Source organism: Apteryx mantelli, chromosome 1 (assembly GCF_036417845.1).
Source record: "Apteryx mantelli isolate bAptMan1 chromosome 1, bAptMan1.hap1, whole genome shotgun sequence".
Lineage (NCBI taxonomy): Eukaryota > Metazoa > Chordata > Aves > Apterygiformes > Apterygidae > Apteryx > Apteryx mantelli.
Window position 1 is genome coordinate 187,399,485 of NC_089978.1, and position 19,138 is coordinate 187,418,622.

Sequence of the window (19,138 nt, forward strand, 5' to 3'; positions counted from 1 at the left end):
TTTAAAGATTTTATGAAAAGATTTATTCAGTAAAGACAGAACTTATAGAAACAAAGTCCTAATCATACTGAGCAGAATTAATTTGCATTGAATTGTGCAGAATAGGTCTTATTTGCCAAGTCATTTGATACACTGAATGATCTTGCTGAAATAACAGGTGAGGAAACACACTGTTTATAGTCTTGCTTACTTCATTTACCTCAATGGAACTTGGCTCCTGGATAAAGTCTACAAAATGAATTGATTCACTTGGTAGAACTGCCCTTTCCACCAGAGCTGTGTGCGTAGGCTTAATCTAGGCATAACCAGATATTAAAATAATTTTTCAAGTTTTTTCCTTTACAAATTAGCATTATAGCGATCTCGGTTCTGAAAGTCTTTATAAGCACGTTTTGCATCTGATTTGTTGTGTGGGATTCTTCCAAATGGTTCCAAATCATTGAAGCAGGCATCAAAAACTTCATCCACAGCTTTTTCTGCTGTTTCTTTGCTAACTTTTCTAACAGCCAGAATGGAACGAATAGCTCTGTCTCGTACACAAGTCTGAAAGTGGGAAATAGATGAAGAAAATTTGTCATTATCTGAGAAGTTAAAATAGATTACATTGTTCAGATTTTGTCAAATATTAACTCCTACTACATATGCAGAAATTTTATAGCACAGAAGAGTCAAACAATGCCTGTAATAAAGTACATTTTTGTTCAATCCTATGTTAACTATGTATTTTAGTTTTCCATTATGCACATAAGCCTTTGGCTAAAAAAAGGAGTTTTCCTGTAACAGGAAATAAAATGCAATTTGACTTTTGTTGTAGTATCACATATTTGTACAACTTAGAATTACACACAAGAGAAAGTATGTCAAAAAGATAACCCAACATAAATTTCAGTTAGCGCTTTTCCAACCGAAGTGCTGTAAAAAATAAGACCAAGTAATGGATTCCTCTGCTGACCTTCATTTTGATACCTCTCCTTAAGACAACATTTGCTGATATGAAAAACAAAAAAGGTGGACAATATCTCCAGCTACAAGGTCACTGCTGCTCTAGATTAAAAGGGAACAATTACTTGAGACTCAACCTGTAGTCTTTATTCTTATTAAAGAAAAAAAAAATAGTATAGGACTTAATGCACTAGGTTATTTAGACCCCTTGTCGTTCTCTCTCTTCCAGTTTTCAAACTCTTTTAATCATATAGAGGGTAAGACATTTCCTGCCAAAACTTATTAATCATCTACTAACAAAATTATTAAATAGTAACTGGGATGAGAAAACAGCTCCTAATTTAAAAATCACTTCTGAGTCAAAAAAAGTTTTCTATAAAGCAGCTAAAGCTTTCCAAAGATGTTTTAGAAACTGTATTCAAACCTGGCCTTTAAGAATTTTTTTATTGTTCATTCAGTGCTCTTCCACTGTCAGTGGTACTGCGCTAATCATTGACTCAGTTCTCTTCAGTTGTCGGTGATACTGCTCTAGAATATGACTAGGTATTCAGCTATTTCACTCCAACAAAAATAACAGAAAAGGCAAACAAAATCAATCATGAAGCATTAAAGTTTAATTAAGAGAAAGCAGCAAATACATAGCATATTCTCCGGCATTGCTGCACCCTACTGCTCTGCAAATATGGAATTGTGATGGAATATGGCAAACATCCACTAGCAATATAAAAGGGGGACAATAAATACCAAAAGCCATAAGGGGGAATGGTATCATTATGTATTCACTTTTCAGGTGCAAGTGATAATGAAAACTGTGAAACAGAATTACGGCTCAGTGTTATAGGAGGGGCCTGTACACTGTATCTGTAAAAAAGTAGAAGAAAGTAACAGAAAACTTAAGTAGGCTGCTGCTTTGCAGCAAAGTACTCAGTCAGCTGCCATTTAACTGCGCGACAGTACAGGAAATTCATTGCAGCTTCCTGACAAAACCAAGCAGGATCAGGCTCTTTATGATTTTTTCCCTCGCCAGTCAAGACATTTGCCCTTTGAGAACAGTAAGAGGAGGATGCAGATTAGTCAGCAGCTACCAGTGTTCCATTCAGCTACGGTTCCTCTCTCTTCTCCTTAGTAGAGAGGTTTAAGAAGGAATCCAGGGATGAGAAATGAGTAGAGAAAAACACTGCAAGAAGAGCCAAAAATGAAAGAGGCACTGGTTAAAAGGAAAAACATCCAACAGCAACAAAACACAGCTTGTCCAAGGCAGATATAGATGCTAGACAGAACTAGGGGAGTAGGAATACATTTCCAAGGGAAGACTTCAGAATAGAAAGACAAGACAAGCCTTGAGGAAGAAGAGACACAGAACAGTGAAGCAGGGCTCAAAAATGGGAGAATAAAATTAAATGGAGGACAGATAAACATTTACAAGAGTATCAATGATTCTGAGATCTACTTCTTTCTGTGATGTTTTCAGCTATGAAAGTATGGAAGGCAGAGCTCAAAAATAGAAAGAATGCTCATAACAAATCAACAGACTAACATCTACAGTCTTTACCTGATGGTGTTGCTTTAATCCAAATTTAAACCTGGCTATTTCATTCATCAGTGTACAGTCTCCACTGAGATTAGCAGCTCGAATCTATTGTGGGGGAAGAAAAAAAGCCACAAGATCAGAGAAAAAAAAATTGTAATACAAAGTCAAACAAACAACTTTTTTTCTGGTGACTGCCAGTAAAGAATGTTCCCAGGACCACTTGCACTTATTAAGTACATAATATCTTTATATCCTCTCAATTCCAACAAATGGCAACATATTACTATAAAACCTGCAGATAGCTCCAGGGATCAGGTTTAGACAAGTGAGCAGAAAAGATCATAAATACATGAACTGCTAAAGAAACATGGAAACAGATTCTCCCCAAAACATCTATATGAGAAACTGATACAATGGCCAGGAAGGAAGACAAGATACCTTTCAAAGAGATAGAACAGCAGTAACCTGCTAAATCACCTGCTTTAGAAAAAGACACATTTAAAAGAATACATCTTTATTCCCTTGTAAACTGTCTTCTCTTGTGCCTTGAAATTTCCTTTGTCAGCCAACTGTTCCACACCATATCTCCTCAACTGGGAAATGTAACTAAAATTGTATTTCCTATAATTAAATACCAGAGTGAAGGGTAATATATCAAAAAAATGAAATGGAAGAATTAAAAAGTTGAATGAGCAAAAGTTATAAACGCCATGGTTATAGAAAATAACTACCAAAAGAGCTGAAGCACGCAAAGAATTTCAACAAAAGCAAGATCAAGCCAAACTTGTTTTATGCATGTTCTCTAATTTCATGTTTGAGATGTACATTTGTTAATCTGCACTGTGTAGATACATAGACAAAAAAAGCAGGTAAGATAACAATTTTGAATTATATAGAATGGCTTTAATGACACCATATAACATTACTTGACACTAAATTATATCTATTAAAAGATAAAGATGATACCTGACAATGGAAAGTATTTCCAAGGCAAATATGCTTAAAATTTGTTTTTATGAAGTCTGATCTGTTCTGTACCAAATTTGTCATGTCAGTTCTCTGACCTACTGTTTACAGTTTATAGATGAAACTTGTGCATATCTTAAGTCTCAAATTGAGTACGTTCCCTAAAGAATGATTGCAAAGTATTTTGATATCATTTTATTTTTAAAAAATACAGTCAAAGAGTCACCTAATCCTATTCATTTGCACAGTCACAAAGACATGGTTTTGTAACATTAATCATAAGGGTAAGATTTTATGTGATCACATGATAAGGATTACATAGGAAAACAATTAAAAGTATGTGAATATACACAAGCTGTATACATAAGAGGCATCTTTAGTAGCCTAAGCAGTGGTCTGACTTCATCTCATAATGTATCCAATTTCCAAAGCCTTTCAAGTAGCTTATTCCTGTTTCCTCTGAAATGTATATGAAATCATGAGCAAAATGTACTACTAACAATGTTACACTTAATCAGAAAAAAAAGTATGTTATGGGAATCACAGAATCGCTGAGGTTGGAAGGGACCTCTGGAGATCATCTAGTCCAACCCCCCTGCTCAAGCAGGGTCACCTACAGCACGTTGCACAGGATTGCATCCAGGCGGGTTTTGAACATCTCCAGAGAAGGAGACTCCACAACCTCTCTGGGCAACCTGGTCCAGTGCTCTGTCACCCTCACAGTGAAAAAGTATTTCCTCGTGTTCAGATGGAGCTTCCTGTGTTTGAGTTTGTGCCCGTTGCCTTGCGTCCTGTCACTGGGCACCACTGAAAAGAGTCTGGTCCCATCCTCTCAACACCCTCCCTTCAGATACTTGTACACATTGATAAGATCTCCTCTCAGCCTTCTCTTCTCCAAGCTAAACAGGCCCAGCTCTCTCAGCCTTTCCTCATAAGAGAGATGCTCCAGTCCCCTAATCATCTTTGTAGCCCTTCGCTGGACTTGCTCCAGTAGTGCCACATCCCTCTTGTACTGGGGAGCCCAGAACTGGACGCAGTACTCTAGATGTGGCCTCATCAGGGCTGAGTGGAGGGGGAGGATCACCTCCCTCGACCTGCTGGCAACACTCTTCCTGATGCACCCCAGGACACCATTGGCCTTCTTGGCCACAAGGGCACATTGCTGCCTCATGCTTAACTCGGTGTCCACCAGCACTCCCAGGTCCTTCTCAGCAGAGCTGCTTTCCAGCAGGTCAACCCCCAACCTGTACTGGTGACTGGGGTTATTCCTCCCCAGGTGCAGGACCCTGCACTTCCCTTTGTTGAACTTCAGGAGGTTCCTCTCCGCCCACCTCTCCAGCCTGTCCAGGTTTCTCTGAATGGCAGCACAGCCCTCTGGGGTATCGGCCACTCCTCCCAGTTTTGTATCATCAGCAAACTTGCTGAGGGTGCACTCTGTCCCTTCATCCAGGTCACTGATGAAGAAGTTGGACAAGACTGGACCCAGGACTGACCCCTGGGGGACACCGCTAGCTACAGGCCTCCACCTAGACTGCACCGCTGATCACAACTCTCTGAGCTCTGCCATTCAGCCAGTTCTCAATCCACCTCACTGTCTACTCATCTAGCCCGCATTTCCTGAGTCTACCTATGAGGATGTTATGGTAGACAGTGTCAAAAGTCTTAAAACATGAAACATCCCTAATAACCAGCAGTAATAGAGTGACAATGTTAGAAGCATTTTAACTTACCTCTGAACATGCTAAGTGTTTGACATTTTTGAACCAGTCAACATGTGCACGGCAGTGATCAAAAGCATGAATCAATTCATGTGTAACCACACGGTTCATATGGGATTGGTGGCGAATATTGTTCTGACACAGAACAATCTGTAGAAGAAAAGATATGGATAGTCTTTTATAGAAAAATAAACCATCACTGCTAGTGGTACATACTTTATTTACTGACTCTGAGCTACACTAACTTTCAGCACCTCCCTTACTCCTCAGAGACCTTGTGGAGATCACCTGCATTGTTTAAACCCTTAAAAATGACCAATGGTTTTCAACATTAACTGTCTCATCATTCTGCAGTTTACCAGTAATGCTAGTTCTATATTGCTGGACATCTTGCACGTCTTCTTTTTATGTTTTCAAATCAGATACCAGTATTAGCAATTCAACTCCTTTTTCACTTAGTAACAAAATACTAAAACATTCATAGTCAGTTCTTTGAAAGACGACAATGTGTAGTTCAGTGCCTACCTGAGATGTGGCAGAATCAAAACCTCCACTGACGCAGCCATCACAGTTTTCACAAGAAAAGTGCCGGTCATTGAAGACAGTGCTGAAAAGACCCAAATGAACAAAGTTACAGGAAAGAATTTTAATAAGACTATTAACCCCATATAATACAGATGTTACCACACAAAGCAATATCAGTTAGTTTACATACCAACCAGATTGCTTCATAGCCTCAAGAAGTAGTTGAGCATATGGATCTAGAAAAACATGGCTGCAATCAATTTCTCTAGACAAAACTTTTGTACAGAAAGTCATCTATAATCAAGAATACAAAGATAGTCATGAAAAAAGCACCATGCATACAAATTTATATATTGCAATATTTGACCATAACGCATTATAGCTGATATCTAATCAGTAGAGCTCAGGCTATGTAAAGTGATATATATACAATACTATTCAGGAATCAAGTCACACCAGACATTATTTTATTGGTAATAAATACCAATGTAGGGACTAATATCTACCTCCATGTCCTCACCAACGCTTAGCACAGTCAACACACCGTAATGAAAAATCCACACATGAACCAAAAATCTGTCGATCCTCTCAAATTTTTAAGAAGAAGAAATAGAGAAAGTCTTGCCGGGAGAAATAAAACACACAGCCACTTTTCAAAAGTTTTCTTTGTCTTAACCAAAACCAGGGTGTTCATTAAGCACCGGCCGCATCCCTGCCTTCTCCTCAGGCCAGGCCAGGCCCGGCCCACTGCCCGGGTCCCCCGGAGGGGCAGAGACGGTGCCCAGCGGCGGAGGGCCCCGAGGGACAGCGCCGGAGAAGGCAGCAGCGCTCGGAGGAGGGGCTCCCGGCAGCCCGGGCCCCGCAGCCAAGGCCACCGCAAGACACAGACACACACACACCCTCCCCCTCCCCCGGCGGGCGGGCGCCCGCCGCTGCCCCGGCCCGGCCCTGCCCGGCAGCGAGGCGCCGCCACCGGGCGGCGGGGAAGCGCTTACTCGTGTCCAGGGTCATCCTCAGCATCAGCTGGCACCTGTTATGGAAGGTGAAGAGGCTGCGGGCCAGGAAACTCTGCGGCTTCTTGTTGCGGTCCGGGAAGAGCCGGCAGCCGAAATCATCCTCCTCCTCTGCCGCCTTCTCCTCGGCCGGCGGCGGGACCGGCTCCCCGGCCTCCATGTCCGCCCCCTCCCCGCGTCGGCCACCGTCCCCGGCTGCGGAGCAAAGGGCACGGCAAGCCCCACCAATCGCCGGGCCGGCTGCCCGCCACGTGACGCGGGAGGGGGCCTGACCAGGCAGCGCCGAGGGCCGCCGTTCCGCGAGCCGGGAGGCAAAGCGCGGCCGGGCCGAGCCGGGGCAGCGTGGGCGCATGCGCTGTCTGTTCCTGTCGCCGCGGGGCCGCCGGGGTGCTGGGGCGACCGCGCCGCTCGCCCGAGGGGCCGCGGTGCATCCTGGGAGGCGGCCGGGCCGCGCGGCGCGGGGGGCCGGCCGCGGCGGCAGGAAGCGGCGGGACGCGGCGCAGGTGGGGCCGGGACGGGGCTGCGAGGGGGTCGCCGGCTGCCGCCTGTGGCGCCGCCGCCGCCCGCGGGGAGGGCGCCCGGTGCCGCAGCGCGCTCCGGGCGGGGTTCCGCGGCGGAGATACTGGGGGGAGGGGGCGGGTATCGCGATACCTGGGAGTGTCGCGGTGCTCCAACACGGCTCCCTCCATATCCCCCCCACTCGCACGGGAGGGGGCTCTGGGGGGCCGCCGGCGCCGCGGCCGCCCTTGCCGCTTCCCTGCGCCGCCCTCGGCCACGGCGGCGGGACCGGGACCGGGCCTGGGCCTCCCTCCGTCCCGTCCGCCTCGCGGCGACTCCTCTGCGCCGTTGCGCAGCTCCCGGGCGCATCCCTAGCTGTTCCCTAGCACCCGCAACGCGTGGGGAAGGGAAAGCGGCGAAAGCGTAATTAACTGGTTAATGAAAGAGCTGTCGGTGCACCCGCCCTGAAGAAGCCTTAATTGAGCTCTCCTGTAACTGTTGAGTGGTTGAGAGGCCGACTTCGAAATTCAGATGAACTTGCTTTTCTTCTTGGGCTTCTCTTTTGAAGTCTCGTGCCTTCTGAGGTGCAAAACTGCTAAATGGCACAGTCAGCCTGAGGGTTGAGGTAAATCTCATTATTGAGATGTGCCTACAGTATAGCAGAGGTATAGTATGCGGAAGCCACGAGTTAACCTGCCCTGCTGGTTATCAGCAAAGTCAGCTTGGGGTAATCGGATGACTCCTCCAGTGTATTTCTGGCTGGAGTTGCTGGGACAAGGAGGCCCTAGGCTGCTAGGGAAAGTTCTTTTGTTTGTTTTTTAAAAAAAAGGGGGGGGGGAGCAGCAACACTGAGAGTCAGACAAAGCTGCCTTAAAGAGTGTATAATATCTGTGCTATAAAGGGATCTACTACCGGCTTTTGGCTTAAGATCATCACCAAGCTATGTGCAAGATGCAGCAAACGATGTTAGGCTAGTGGATGACAAGAGCCTGCTTAAATTATACATTTCTGTAAGATGCTTTAGTATCCGAGAAAATAACATGACTTGATATCAGGTTGTTGTCTTCAACACTAAAAATAAGACAAAATTCATGGAGACTTCTAAATATTAGTAATTATTAAACAGTATTCTAGGGACTTGAAGGGCTGCAGGTATGTGGAAAGAGCATGTTCAAAGAATATACTGGAGTTGTAATTCATCTGACTTCATAATAAAACTCCTCATTCATTTACTCTCTCCTGTGCTAAAATGTAAATACGTGCATATTTGAGCATACTTTGTAGGGGCAGAAGATGATTTGGGGATTGATTTTTGGCAGATGTCTTGTTTCTATTAAGATACAAGGCAGCATATATATTTTAGTCTGTTTTATAGTTGAAACTTAATGTGTTATTTTCTTTCTTCTGTCATCTGGGAAACAGTACGGAAATTTCTTTAAATTACAATCACCTTGTTATCACCTTCAGGATTATAATTGACTTGTTAGGTCCTATAGCGTGCACTTATTGTTTACTGTATTTTGGTGTATTTTATTTTATCTGAATACTGTGGCTTCCCTTCGTGTTTTCAGAAACATTTAACTTGTGTTTCTTCTTGGTCTCTTACTATTTAATGGTTTTTACTTACGCTGTTGGGAATCCTGTCGTGCATGTAAAATAAGCCAATTTTCTTCAGTTTGAAGAGTGTAACTTCCTTCAGTTACATACTTACAGTTCTCACTAAAGAGTTTTTCCCTGAAACTTGGCAGATTACAATGACTGCACCAAATAAAGCATTGGAGCTACAACTGCAAATGAAGCAAAATGCTGAAGAGCTGCAGGATTTTATGAGAGAGTTAGAGAGCTGGGAAAAAGATATTAAGCAGGTGGATTCTGAACTAAGGAAACAGAGTGGTGTTCCAGAAGAGGTAAAATTGCAAGTCCAGTATGAATATTAATGCAGCTATTCATGATAGTGTTTTTAATAGTTGCTTGTTTGTTCTTCCCCTCATATAATGATGTAGAATGATGTAGATGTAGAAAGATACTCATTTTGCAGGTGTTTTACTTGAGACAGCCCAGTCTGCTTCAGCAAAATTGCATGTGTCGACTTAAAATATCTGGATAGGTGGTATGAGCTAACCAAGCTGATTGGTTGCTCTTGATCAAGGATTCCTTCATAACTGCTTCACCAACAGAGCTGTGGCACAGTAGCTTCTTGAGCTGATGAATGCTTGAGGCCAACAAATTTTTAACCAGCTCCAAGTAGATCTAGGAGAATATTTCTTTCTGCAGCCTCACTGTTGCTTATTTATTGCTGACTTTTAATATATTAATGTTATTCTCTGGTGATGTTCTTCAGTGAATTGTTTTCTAAAACTTAACTTTTTACCGTACATATAATGTGTTACTGTGTGTTGAAAGATTTATGCTTGCTGTCCTTACTGGTTTTATAGAATTCAGAACAGCTTGCTTGTTGGGTTTCTAAAATAAAACCAGCCCAATAGGTATAGATAAATAGTGTATGCCTTTTTTTCTTTATATTTAAGGTTGTCAAAATCAAAAGAATGAATTAACTTGTTCATTTTACAACAACTAATGTGGTTCATGCAGGAAAAAAATTTTTTTTTTTGTAAACATTTGAGAGCTTGAAGTGGTCAAACATCTTTAGCAACAAAGAATTGTTTTCAGCTTATAAGAGTAGTGATACCTCTCTTAATCAGACTTCTCCAAAATAAGTGGCTTTCATGCTTCTGTTTTATAATAAATTACTTATTTCAATTTAGAATTTGCCACCAATTCGAAACGAGGCTTTTAAGAAAAAGAAAAAAAGCAAAACTAAAGTCCCCTCTAAGACAACCACTAAGGAAAACAAGAAAAACAAGATCAAGTCCTACGATTATGAAGCATGGGGAAAACTAGATGTGGTGAGTCAGAATATCTGCTTGTTACCTTTGCTGTTGTGTCCCCAGTTGATTTTTATTTTAAATTAGATTTTATTGTATTGCTGAGAGTTCAGTTTAGAAACCAGTATCTTGTTGTGCTGGATACTGTATAAACATAGAAAACATGTTAAAATTTGAAAAGTTGAGAAATACTGCCTACCTAGTTTAACAATAGGTCTATTAAAAAGTCATAATTCTAGTAGAATATAAGACTGAACACACCTAGCAGTATTAGAAGATACATCTCTTACTTGTAGAATTTTTCTCAATGAGGACTTCAAGCAATAGAGATTTTTAAAGATGCACTACCTATTCTCCTAAAGTCCTACTTCATTTATTTTATATTCTTAAATTATAATGAAGATAGTTTATTTTTTTTCTATTTATCTATTTCTAATTTCAGGATAAAATACTTGAAGAACTTGATAAAGAAGATAGTACTCATGATTCTATATCTGCAGAATCAGACTCCGAAGAAGACGGAATTTGTATAGATGCAGAAAAGGCTCTTGCAGAGAAAGAAAAGGTTATTACATTATAAACATTCCTTGTTTACAAAATAAAACTTAAGCAAATGAGCGTTTATAATTTCTTTTAAAAGATTATCAACTGAGACTACACTTCTGATGGGAATGTGCCTGTTCTTCAGATTCTTTGTTTTTTTTACTACCCTTTGTTCCAATGTATAAAGTTCTCAACGCGTTTGTGTTCTCATCACACATTTCGGCAAAGCCCATTAGACTGAACTTAATGTACACTGATGATAATATATATTTTTTTCTTTAAACTGTTGGATTGCCGTATAGAATTGCCTTATTGATCAAATTGGTGTTTACCTGAACACAAGGTCACAATGCCCAAAACTGGATCCCGAAGGATTTAAATTGGTCCCTTTGCGAGGCCTGTACATTTGGGAATGATGAACAAAGTAGTATGTCTCCTCTGCCTTGGCGATGGCATGTTGGTAGCACTTGCACTTCTACAAAGAGAATACAGCAAGCCCTATCTCATGCTTCTCCTTCTTAGTGTACATAGTGAGGATTTCTTGAGATCCAAAATAAAAAATTTGTTCCATTCAGCAAGATCTTCAGCAAACTCTGCCTTTGGGCAAGGTTCTGAATTTACAAAGCCACTCTTCACACTGAATTTGGGAGGAAGATAAAATAGCTGCCAGTTATCTAGACAACTTTTAAGACTTGTGGCAAACAGTCTGCCAACTCTACAAAAATTTCTGGAGGAAAACTGTATAAATTCTGGTCTTTAGGTTTTGTAGGTATCCAGGATGTCTGTTAGACATGCCACGCCCACTATGAAAAATTTGTTAGAACTCATTAAGGGCATATGGTAAACCTTGATTTCAACAACATTTGTTTATGAGAAAAATCAACATTTTCTGTAAGGTTTCCAGAACATGTTATTTGTCATACATGACAGATTCAAGTAGCAGGGACATTTAGTCAAACCATGATAATAACTTTAGTCTTAATAATTCTCTATTTAAAGTTCCAGTAGGAATTTATTGCTTTCTACCTGTTAGGCACTTTCTTCCATATATCTATTTACCTAAGACAAAATTATCCTAAATTCAAATAGAAGCGTCTTTTAGCAGTACTAAGAGTAATTACCAAATAACTGGCATAGAGCACTACTTTGTCTAGGAAAAAAAGAAATCTTGGTGTAACCATACCTCAGTGATGCAGTAGGGTTTGTTGTTGATGGCTTTTTTTCTTGGAAAAAGATTGCATGACAGGTGAAAACCTCACCTATTATGTGTTAATGCCTTTAGGTTTTTAGACTCATCAAGAGTTCCATTTATGAGTGAGTTTCTTCCTCACAGTCCTAGAACCTGCTTGTTATCCCATTGTAATATTAGAAGGTTCTGTCAATCCTGTTATGTGCTGAATGCTTGATATTTTTCTGATACCATTGTGCCAAGGAGTCTTTTTCATGACTTTTCCCAAAGAGTTAGTAACCATGAGGGATCTGACATTTGTATTAAGTGAAATGAATAATTTGAGCATTAGTTCATGTGACCTATATCATCACGTGAGATAGTCTATCTAAGTTTGTTGTATAGAAGTTTCTGTGGTTCTGAGAAACTTTATTTTACAAGCAAACACCTAACATTATATGTCAGTCCATACTTTCCTTCAGTAGAGTTTCTTAGTTTTTTAGTTGTCTTCATGGGTGACATTATCTGCTTTCTTTTCCTGATGCAATGGAGTTCCATACTGTATCGCCTGCATTCTGTATTGAGGAAAAATTGAGGTGTCTTTGACCTTTATCACCTCAACTGCACTGAAAGAGATGAGGGCTCATTTAGGTATAAGTTGTGTCCCAGAGGTAGCCAAAAAATAGGATCTCATACAATGGCAGTATGCCTGTTTTGAAGTGAAATCCATATAGAAAGCTGTTATTTTAGGTAAATAACTGTTCTTTTTCTCCACTTTGTTTTCAACTAGAATATGTATTTTCTCTGTTACTGGTTTTAACGATGAGAAGAAGATAGATGCTTGACTTCTGTGTTTATATTTTATTTTTATATATATATGCACACACATATTTGTGTGTATGTGTGTGTGTATATATATATATTTTAGTCTTTTTTTTCCCCTTGTTAAAGCTGTCAGATTATTAAGGCTATTGTCCATTGATCTGTGATGCAAAAAGCAAAAATTGCAGGAGAGACTAGAATATTTATCTTGGGAAGCAAAGATGCTGAATCTAGTTGCTAAAAACTGAAAAATTTCAATAGTTCTGCATTCTATTTGAGCAGCTATGTATGTACTTATTCTAGGTTTGCAAAAATGACCTACAGTTCCTGAAAGATCCTGAAAATAAGTTTATAATAAATCCTTTCTATTGCATAAGTGATGAAAAATATTTAATATGGGATGTTTAAAGTGTTTAAGTTAAAAGAAACATTTCAGGGTAAAGCATTACTTGATGAGAGATGTTAAACTAAAAACATCTGAGCATTCTAAAATATAAGGCTTTGAATTGTTTTTCCACCTAAAACTAGTGACATTAGTCAGTATACACTAATTTACTAAAATGACACATCGTTTTGTGTTCACAGGGTAATAAGTACTTTAAACAAGGAAATTTTGATGAAGCAATAAAATGCTATACTAGAGGGATGCATTCTGATCCATACAATCCAGTATTGCCCACAAACAGAGCATCTGCTTTTTACAGAATGAAAAAGTAAGATTCATACTTTTAAATCCTTAATGTTTTCTTCTTTGAAATACTACCTTGCTTCAGATTTTTTGTTTGTTTTTATGCCTTGATGATATTATTAATCATGCTGTAATACACAGGTCTATGTGGGACTGCAGTCACAGTGTGCTTTGCAGTTTCAAAGTAAAATGGGGATTGCCAGGATAAGGAATCTTGTAGTTTCTCATCTTTTTTTCTCTGCAATTTCATGCTAGAAGTTTAATATCTGTCTTACAGCATAAGAGATTTAAAAAAGAAAAAGGACAGAAAGTTCACTATCTAATTTGCCCTTCAGATTCTTTAAGCACTGTTTAATTTGTTTTAATTTAATTTAATTTGGCTTTAATTTGTTTGGGGAGAAGAAAAGGGTACAGGGGAGTTGGTTAAGTGTAAGTTGGTTAAGTCATGAAGTATGTAAGATTTCCACTTTGGAGAAAATCTGTAAAACTTCAGAGTAAGCTAACTTGCTGAGGTTTTGGATTTATTCAAACTGTGTTCAAACTCACTCATTCACATTATTGATAGGTTTTCTGTTGCAGAATCTGACTGCAATTTAGCACTTGCTCTAGATAAAAATTACACAAAGGCTTATGCCAGAAGAGGGGCTGCTCGCTTTGCTTTGAAAAATCTTCAAGGAGCTAAAGAAGGTGAGTCTTTTTTTAATGCCTTCATTATAGTACATGCAATCTATTCATATGTGTACTTGATTAAAGCTGGTGTGATTTGCTAATGTGGTGTAGGAATTTAATTTCCATATTCTATAAACAAAGAAATAAAATACCAGATCTCATGTTTCTGGTAAGGTAAAATTCAAGTAGAATGTCCAAATGATTACTATAGCTCTAGACAGGTCTGGAATAATTCAGCTTTAGATGTCTTGGAATAATATGTTCTTTGTAATATCTCCGTTTCTTTATGTACTACACGAAACGGCTATTTCAAGGGATGCTTGTATTTTATGTTCTGTTACCTAGCCTATAATTCCCACCTGAAACTTTGTTTTCTGATCTTCTGATAGATTATGAAAAAGTTTTAGAGCTGGATGCAAACAACTTTGATGCGAAAAATGAACTGAAGAAAATTTATCAGGTAATAAGAGTAATGGTTGCTAACAGAGGTTAATACACAGTATTAAATTCATATCTGTATCAGCTTATAACAAAAATGCAATTCAACAAAATCTCTTGAGATTTTTCTGGCATTTGAAGTTTAGTGAGGTCAAAGTCTGTAATTTCTTTTAGATTAACTGGCACGTATGCATACATTAGTGTAACAGTAGGTTTGCAGACTAAGACCGGACGTGTGCACCAACCTCTGACCCTTCTGCCCCACCCCGTCCTTTTTTTCCCTCAAATGTGTTTTCCACCTCCCATGGTGTTTTTTCTGGTCATGCTTAGCACTTTGGTACAAACTGCAGGGTATCACTACAGATGTGAGAATCTATGTAGTCTCTTGGCCACAGAGTAATGCTAACTGCTAGCATGCTTGTAGTCTCACTGATTGCTACAGTATGCCAAGCCAGAACGTGGGTTTAAGCCTAGCAGAACATCATAACCTGTTGCAAGTCTGATCCCTTTCATGACAGGGAGGGAATGCTGATTATGATGACTTTAGTAGACCGTAAGCTCAACTAGCATTAATGCGTGAACATGCTTACACCTCTTCAACTGTCGTTTTGAAAGGCTTGAGGAAGTTTTTTTCAAAATGAAGACCCAAAATCTCTAATAACTGAGTAAGTAAATTTTTTGTAAACTGCAACATATAGGCAGGTTCCATGGATCATTTTGCATTGTGCTTCAGAAATTACTTACCTTTTCTTTATTATGTACTGTTCTGATTGACAGTCCTTCATAGAAGTATATTTTCAAGGACAGCTAGAATGATTATCTTCAGTTTGCACTCAAATTATAACAAAAGCACTTCTATTTAAAATGGTTGGGAGATTTTCACATCTTAAAAGTTTAGAATTTGTATGTTCTGAAAATGTATCTGAGCGAGGGAAATATATGTTGAGAAACAGTGGTATCTTTGGCAGGCTTTGTCATCAAAAGAAAATTCAGAACAGAAAGAGATTGAAGATGCAGTCAAACCCAAATTATCAGGTGAAGAGAAGCAGCACATAGAAGAGCAGCAGCTCAAGCAAAAGGCTATTACAGAAAAAGATCTGGTAAGTCACAGCTTTCAGTGGGACAGGAGAACTAACACAGAGAAGTGTTATATTATGCTGTTGGCTATGCAAATGTATAAATTAAACTTGATACTTTCCTGAACTTCATAAATACAGCATACTTGATATACCCTTAATTCATTCCCATTTCTGAGTTTATTTTATGAGTTTCTTCTGTTTAGAATCTTCTGGAACAAAATTATGCAAGGTAGCTTTTACAGCAATTTGTACACAGTAAATTTCACACAGATTGTAAGCTAAGTGAAACAAGAACTGTATTTTACAACTATCCTATTTCTTCAATATTATATGCATCTTGACCCCTGCTTGTCCAAGTAGAGTTGTGGACTGTTTTTTACAATTTCAAGCCTCTGATTAGAAAGTAAAAAGCAGCTATGAAAAAAGAACTTCAGAAAGTGCAGGCAGCAGGGACAATAAAAATGTATTTCTGGATACGTTGTCTTGACTCACAGTTGGCTTGGTTTTTGTTTTTTCCTCTCCCCTTTTCTGATTAGGAAATAACATTATGAGCTAAACATGATTTTCTTACTGTTCTCTTATGTAGCTATTTATAACTTCTGACTTTTTATCAATATTCATTTTTTCTGTACTGTCTGTAAGGGGTGATTAGTGGGAAAAGAATTAAAGCATACATTAGGCAATGGGAATAAAGTTTTGAAAGGGCCACAGAAAAGAAATTTGAGTCTAATGCAGTAGCTCAGTGGCAGCAAAGCTACATCAGTGTAGGCGTGTGCGTGGCGATATAGATCCTGTCATGTCTGAATTGTGACCTTCACTTTTTTGTCAACAAGGAGAGAGTGGTAGAAGAACAGATAAGAGATACAGCTTTATAAACAAATTTTTGGTGCTGTATAATAAGTATAATATAAGTTTAGTCTTTTGGAAACAAAGTAAAAAAATCAATGTAATGTGTTTGTATGGAGCATTAAATGAAAAATTATATCAACATTTTGGCCCAAGTAATTTTTGAGGGTAACTGTTTTGTGGATGAAGCGGAGTAAAGAAGGATTTGTATAGAGTAGAGAGGGAGATTATAAAGGTTAATTTGTGGAGCTGGTGTTTAAATTGGAAAGGTCTGAGAAGTAGGCTGTGTATGAGAACTAGGCAAGGAAGCTGAAACAAGTGGAAAGACACATTTCTGTCAAAGTAACAAAAACAAGGAATTAAAATTACTTGTGTGTGTGTGTGTGTGTGTGTATAAAGAAAAAATGCATCTTTGTGTTAGAGACTTGCAAAAGAGCAGAGAGTTAGGAAACTCAAAGTTGAAATGTATGGTCAGAAAGAAAGGACTTCAAAAAGGATGCAGTCAGAGTCAGTAAGTCCTTTAGTGTCCTGGCTAGGAGTTGCTCTTCACAGTGGGAGAGTAAAGGCAGTCTTATGGGAGATGTAGATTGAAGAAGGGGAGATGAAACAGTTACATTAGAAAAGGGGAGCAGAAGGAAGTTGAAAATGAAGAAAAGTGAGTTTATACTGATAATTGCCCTTACATCCCAGGCCTTACCTTTGTTGCAGACAGTAACTTAGGATAAATAATTCTCCAATGCTGTAATCACCTATTTGTTCTTTAAAAAGAGGGGACAAAAAGGAAGAAAACACTTGAAAAACTGTAAATAAATAAATAAATAAAAATTTCTTGATACATAAGCATTGTGATACTAAGTTGATATGTTAAGAATTGGTGGGAGTTATTTATATATGTAGAATAGAAAGAGCAGTTGCAAAGGTATCCCTTTGTTGTTCGCTCAGTAAGAAAAAAATGCATTAGAAAGTGCGTTAGAATCATTGCTGTCCTTTCTGCAAGTGTCTTATGATCTCTCAGAATGGGAGGAAGCAGGGAACCCCTCACTGGTGTGTCCTGTTCTCCCAGCGCCATCCAGGCAGGAAGGCAGAACGTTAAAAAGAGTCGGCAGTTGCTTGTCATCTCTTGGGGGGGGGGGGGGGGTCTTTTTTTTTTTTTTTTTTTTTTTTTTAAGCAAATTCTGCCTTTACCTAGCTGAGGTTTTTTTCCTGCAGGGATTGCAGGCAAACATGAGGTTTTACTCTTTTTTTCCTAGATTTAGTGAGCGATGCATTTCAATGCAGTAAACAGGAGGGGAAATAAAATATATATATGACAGGTATTTTTTTTTAAGTAGTTCAGGTTCTTTGGATTAGCCTTACTTTTTAAGCAACTGCAGAATTCAAGTATGGGCTTCAAGAGGGAAGGGAAAGATCAGTGAACTGATAAAGCATTTTGTGACCAGATAACATTTCAAAATGGCATTATTAAAATTTTATCCATAGAATATTAAGGATTTGTTTGGTCCTTTCTTTTGGTTTAGGCCTATTTTTTTTCTTTTTTAAGAATTGCTTGTGTTGCAATTAACTGTGGCCACAGAGTAGCTTATACTACACCTGAAGAGTGAAGAAAAAATCATAAGTATAGGCTTATAAGTCTATTCTTAGAATTTTTGCTACGTGCATTATTTATCCTTGAAGTATTAGAACAAATAAGGATTCAGCTTTTTGTGGTCTACCTTCAAAAGAGCATAGATACGAAGAAATATGCCATAAATACCTGCTCTGATATGGGTGATGTTTATGATCCATCATCTTCATAATCACAGTTCACAGTGATCTTGACTGCTAACAAGATGAGAAAAGCTGATTGCACTAGATCTTTTTCAATTTTTTTTTTTTTTAAATAGGGTAATGCTTATTTCAAAGAAGGGAAGTATGAAGCTGCGATAGAATGTTATACGCGTGGTATAGCAGCAGATGGCACCAATGCACTTCTGCCAGCTAACAGAGCTATGGCCTATCTAAAGATTCAAAAGTAAGTAGTATTTCATGTACAATACTGTTTCTTTCTTTGCTGTGAATTAGAAGCAAAAATAATCCAATGGATTTTCACTGAAGTTCAGTTACTGTCTCTCGTCCTAATTCTTTATAGAATTCATATTAAAGAAACATACTGAGAGAAATAAGGGAGAGAAATGTGTGTGTAATCTTGCAGTGTGTGTCTTAGGAAAAAAAAAATCTAAAGAATAAAATAGCAATGATCTGAAATTATAGTGAAACCTAAATGGCTTTCCTAAAGTTTGGGGGGTTTTTTGTTGTTTTGTTTTGTTTTTTTCACGTTCTTCCATGTGTGTGAAGTTCTAGTTTCTCAAAGGGCCTACCTAAAGCTATATGTTTTTGACAACTATAAAAGCCAGTCAACTAATAAATGTTATACTGTATAAAGAAATGGATAACTTCTGACTTCAAAGAGACTGGATAGGAGCTTTCTCTAAAAATAGACATCTTTTAAAATATTTTTTCTTTAATTCCAATGTGTACCTGTAGTTTGCTCATTTTCAATTAAGCTTTACTCAAATAATCCAGTAAAAGTAGGAAATGTGCCACATGAGAGAAATTCTACATGACCAATTTTGAAATCTCTGAATTCTTTTGTTCCCACTACCTGAGGATAGTATGACAGTTTAAATCTTTTAAACTGACAGTATGGGAAGCAGGAAGCCGAACACTATGTTCATCATCTGTTCTAACATGATGTGGCTGGGTATCTGTAGAAACTATACATTCATTTCAAATTGTAAGATTATAAAATATGTTGCATGGGTAGTATT

The 19,138-nt window shown here is 38.8% G+C and overlaps 2 protein-coding genes across 5 annotated transcripts in view; one reads left to right on the forward strand and one right to left on the reverse strand.

Annotated features, from left to right (window-relative positions):
- Positions 1 to 7,064, reverse strand: ATP23 (ATP23 metallopeptidase and ATP synthase assembly factor homolog). 2 transcript variants are annotated; one of them, XM_067314317.1, is made up of 6 exons: positions 6,678 to 7,064; positions 5,873 to 5,918; positions 5,683 to 5,764; positions 5,170 to 5,307; positions 2,495 to 2,578; positions 1 to 543 (listed from the first exon to the last, which is right to left on the reverse strand). In XM_067314317.1, the coding sequence occupies exons 1-6, from the start codon at positions 7,045 to 7,047 to the stop codon at positions 340 to 342; spliced, it is 924 nt and encodes a 307-aa protein (XP_067170418.1). In that variant the 5' UTR covers positions 7,048 to 7,064; the 3' UTR covers positions 1 to 339. The 2 variants fall into 2 exon arrangements, with proteins under 2 accessions (XP_067170418.1, XP_067170420.1); XM_067314319.1 differs by lacking the exon at positions 1 to 543 and adding an exon at positions 1,343 to 2,119 and having other exon boundaries at positions 6,678 to 7,047.
- Positions 7,046 to 19,138, forward strand: part of RPAP3 (RNA polymerase II associated protein 3) — a 22,316-nt gene continuing 10,223 nt past the window's right edge. For 2 of the 3 annotated variants that reach the window (XM_067314292.1, XM_067314300.1), the window contains exons 1-9: positions 7,046 to 7,198; positions 8,942 to 9,100; positions 9,959 to 10,099; positions 10,521 to 10,643; positions 13,197 to 13,324; positions 13,865 to 13,986; positions 14,358 to 14,428; positions 15,375 to 15,506; positions 18,215 to 18,342. In XM_067314292.1, coding sequence (XP_067170393.1) covers positions 7,046 to 7,198; positions 8,942 to 9,100; positions 9,959 to 10,099; positions 10,521 to 10,643; positions 13,197 to 13,324; positions 13,865 to 13,986; positions 14,358 to 14,428; positions 15,375 to 15,506; positions 18,215 to 18,342 — 1,157 coding nt within the window. The remainder of the gene's footprint in view (positions 7,199 to 8,941; positions 9,101 to 9,958; positions 10,100 to 10,520; positions 10,644 to 13,196; positions 13,325 to 13,864; positions 13,987 to 14,357; positions 14,429 to 15,374; positions 15,507 to 18,214; positions 18,343 to 19,138) is intronic. The other variant, XM_067314307.1, reaches the window with a different exon arrangement.

Coding starts and splice junctions, on each gene's coding strand:
- ATP23 (XM_067314317.1), bottom strand. CDS start 7,047: ATGCGCCCACGCTGCCCCGGCTCGGCCCGGCCGCGCTTTGCCTCCCGG. Junction 5,919..6,677: donor GAGGATGACCCTGGACACGA/GTAAGCGCTTCC, acceptor ATGTTTTTCTAG/ATCCATATGCTCAACTACTT. Junction 5,308..5,682: donor TTGATTCTGCCACATCTCAG/GTAGGCACTGAA, acceptor TTTCTTCTACAG/ATTGTTCTGTGTCAGAACAA.